The 3,618-nt window shown below is 41.8% G+C and overlaps 1 protein-coding gene across 1 annotated transcript; it reads left to right on the forward strand.

The window, feature by feature from the left end:
• Positions 1 to 1,720: 1,720 nt before the first annotated feature.
• Positions 1,721 to 2,885, forward strand: LOC123317670. The gene is made up of 2 exons (XM_044904275.1): positions 1,721 to 2,189; positions 2,554 to 2,885. The coding sequence occupies exons 1-2, from the start codon at positions 1,721 to 1,723 to the stop codon at positions 2,673 to 2,675; spliced, it is 591 nt and encodes a 196-aa protein (XP_044760210.1). The 3' UTR covers positions 2,676 to 2,885.
• The last annotated feature ends 733 nt before the right edge of the window (positions 2,886 to 3,618 follow it).

Raw genomic sequence — 3,618 nt, forward strand, 5'->3', positions numbered from 1 at the left:
TCGAGGAACAAACCAGGAGACAGTGGAAGCTGAAAGATATCAAGACCATCCCTATTGTCATATCATCTACAGGCCTGATACCGAAGAAGCTACTAGAGAACTTGAGGAAACTTCAGTTGGACGAAAATACCTATAGAGTCATGCTGAAGGCGGTAGTGCTGGGACGGCGAGAACTGTACGCAAGTACATGGGAAATTCAGAGGAACACCTTCTGCCCCGACAGGAAGTGCGGGTGGAGCAGGAATCCAACCCGATCACCGCCACGTGCCCGAAAACCTGGAAAGGGCTTCAACAAAGCTTAATCCTTTTGATATCTGAGATATCTGGGATAAGTGAATTCTTCTCTGGAGAGGAGTGTGAAAGCCGCAAGGCTAAAGTCATAATAATGCTTATGTCTGGCCTGCCTGGCAGCTATCTGGTAGATGGCCTGCCGGGTAGCCATCGTAACGAAGTAGACGGTGCAGCCAGCAACGCCTGCTGTCCGCAGTCCCATTAGTTTTTCCTTTCTCTTTCACATCCTTTATAGGTGTGCTCTTTCTACTCCCATTTCTCTACCCCTCACCCAAACCGAGAAAGTGGAGCCCAAACTCATGGAAATGGTGAGAGCGAGAAGCCTCGGAAACAAGACACTGCCTGGGGATCGAAGGGCATGACTGGAGCCGGCGCCGGACGAGACGTCGGTGACAGGATGTTGAGGAAGCGGCTAGTGCTGCAAAAGAAGTTACAGCTCCAAAGCAACCAACAATTGCCGACTCGAACCGCTGAAGGTGCTGGGCAGGTTATTCAGCCAGTGCTCACCCAAGCGGGGTTAGTTAGAAAGCGACAACGTCCATGAATGAAACTCTTCATATATAACTCCATCACGGCACTAGAGCAGAACACGAACAACTATAGAAAAAGGCTCCATGAGGAATTCTGCAACGACTACAAATCTCAATGTCACTGAACAACAGGTGACAGACCAGTACCGAATCGACGCAATTAAACAAGAACTTCAGCGTCCGCTAGCAATAGAGAATAACACCAACTGTTACTGTTGATACTGAAAGTTCATCTTGCAATGCAAGTGAGCCTGAACACCAGGATGATAGGGAACAGCTCCACCGACAAGTTGACCCTGACATGAAGAGATACATCCAAGAAACTGTCACTCATATAATCGACATCTTGAATAAGGATATTTTAAATGAGTACCTAGAGAACGGAAGTTCATTGGAATAACTGCATCTACTTTTTTTCTCTCCCTTTGTTTAAGTTTTTGTGGATTCATTACTTACAATATTAGCGCAAACTACGGTTGTATAATGATCTAATGATCATCATATAAGATGGCGGGCGATGCAGACGTTTCTGATCAAGAGTCTATTGATAGTGAGAAAAATGTCGAGAATATTGGCGATAAAGTTTATAAATGTTGTGCCAAAGCATGTAGAAATGTTTCCTGTATTGGATGTAATTCAATTTACCACATCAGTTGTGCAAGAAGGCTGAAAAATGTGAAATTCTCTGGTGACAGTGTAATGTGCTGTTCTGGAGGTGAAAACAAGTCTAAGATCAATGGTGAAGATGGTAATTTGTCGAAATTGCAGTTGGAAGTTGAATATTTGAAGCAGTTGAATAGTGAATTGAAGGAGATGAATAAGGTGCTAAGTATGAACAATGCCCTTTTGTTGGAAAAATAAATCGTGAAAATAAATTATCTGATAACAATGATTCACTCATGAAAAAAATTGAAACCCTAGAGACAAACATAATAAAAAATGTCAACAAGAATCTACAAGATAATGCGGTTAAAGTTCAAAATCCCACTTCTCGGAGTAGTCACAGAGAAAAGAACAAGTCAAGTGTGACATCAGAACTACCCACAAAATGGACTGACAGTTGTGAAAATAGTCTTGAACCTAACCTCAAAGATTCTTCTGCAGATTTCGCTGAAGTAAACATCGCTGTCGCTTCTGACTTAGACGCAGTTGCAGATAATAACCCTTCTGAATGTAATAACCCTTCTGAATGCCCTGTTGCCGGTGAGGAAACTGAAAACATGAATAAGTGGAGCACAGTACTAGGAAGAAGAGAAAGGAACGTTAGGAAAAATAAGAAGCCAGTTATTTACGGCACTAAATCGTCATCAGATACGAAAATAAACGGAGCAAAGAGAAGGCGTTGGATTTATGTTGGAAGGATCAGGGGTAAGGATATTGAGGAAGCTGATATTAGAGAATATTTCAAATCTGTCGATGGAGCTGATGAGATTGTTGTAAAGAAACTGGAAACAAAGGGAACAAATTCAGCTTTCAGCATAGGTATCGCCTCTGAAGAGGCTTATAACATAATTTTCCATCAGGACTTCTGGCCAGAGGGAATTCTTGTTAGAGAGTATTCATTTCGGAATACTTTTCGGAGAGGCCCAAACTTTCAGTCGAAAGATTAGAAGTCATGAGGCAAACCCCGCTGCAGTAAGTGGTCATCAAGAGAGCAATATGTTATCTGTAGTTCATCAGAACGTCCAGTCGATCGGTAACTCGATCAATCAACTAAATATGCTTGTTTCAGAAACTCTGAAGAATGATGATCTCTGTGCTGTATGCATTACTGAACACTGGAAGACAAAGGAGCGAATTTCTAATTTTGGTATTGATGGTTTTATTTTGGCTAGTGCTTTTCGTCGGGATTAAAATGAACACGGAGGAGCTGCCATCTATGTCAAGGAGGGTTTGAAGTTTAGTGAAAGGGTGGATTTGCTAAATCTGTCTGTCAAGAATGTGATGGAGATTGCAGCGGTAGATGTGAGATGCTCTGACAGGGATCTCCTGGTGGTGTCGGTCTACGCTGCTTCGGGGGAGACTGCTCGATTTCTCGGGGAGTTTGAGAAAGTACTTGAGATGGTTTCAAGCTCAAATCAAACCAGAATAATTGATACACATATGTCAGACCATAATACTGCACAATTAATAAGCCTCAGTGTTTCAGGTGGAGTGTCGAAGACAAGACAGTCTTATAAAAGAATGTTGCAAGCTCATAGATTGGATGAATTGAAGCATAAATTAAAGTTTATGGACTGGGGCCCGGTTTATGAATTGGATGATCATGAAGTAAATTTACAGTGGGAGGCTTTTCTGAAGTTATTCACCTCTGAATTTAATAGAATTTGTCCCTTACAAAGAGTATCTACTAGACGCGGTCCAAAAAGAGCAGCCTATTTTGCTGATAATGCACTTGAAAATTGCAGGTCGAGGCTGGACATTCTGTACACCTGTCAACTCAGAAATCCAATTTTTAAGGATGCTTATAAGAAGACAAAGAAAGAGTATGATGGTATACTTAATGGTCTGAGAACAAAAATATACAAGGATCAGATTTTGCAGTCGGACAACAAAAGTAAAAGTCTCTGGGCTGCCGTTAGGGATATCAAAGGGAAGGAACCAAGGAAGTTGCCACAGTTCTGTCACGGTCCTGCAAAACTTGCAAATGATTTCAATAGACACTTTACATCGGTTTCTCGCGTGTCTACAGTCCGTGGTGATTATGCTCATCATGTTCTGGAAATTGAAGAAAATTTTCTGTTTGATGAGGTCACTGAGTTGGGTGTTTTGGAGATCTGTAAAAAAATGAAGAACA

The sequence above is a fragment of the Coccinella septempunctata genome, chromosome 7 (genome assembly GCF_907165205.1).
Source record: "Coccinella septempunctata chromosome 7, icCocSept1.1, whole genome shotgun sequence".
Classification (NCBI taxonomy): domain Eukaryota; kingdom Metazoa; phylum Arthropoda; class Insecta; order Coleoptera; family Coccinellidae; genus Coccinella; species Coccinella septempunctata.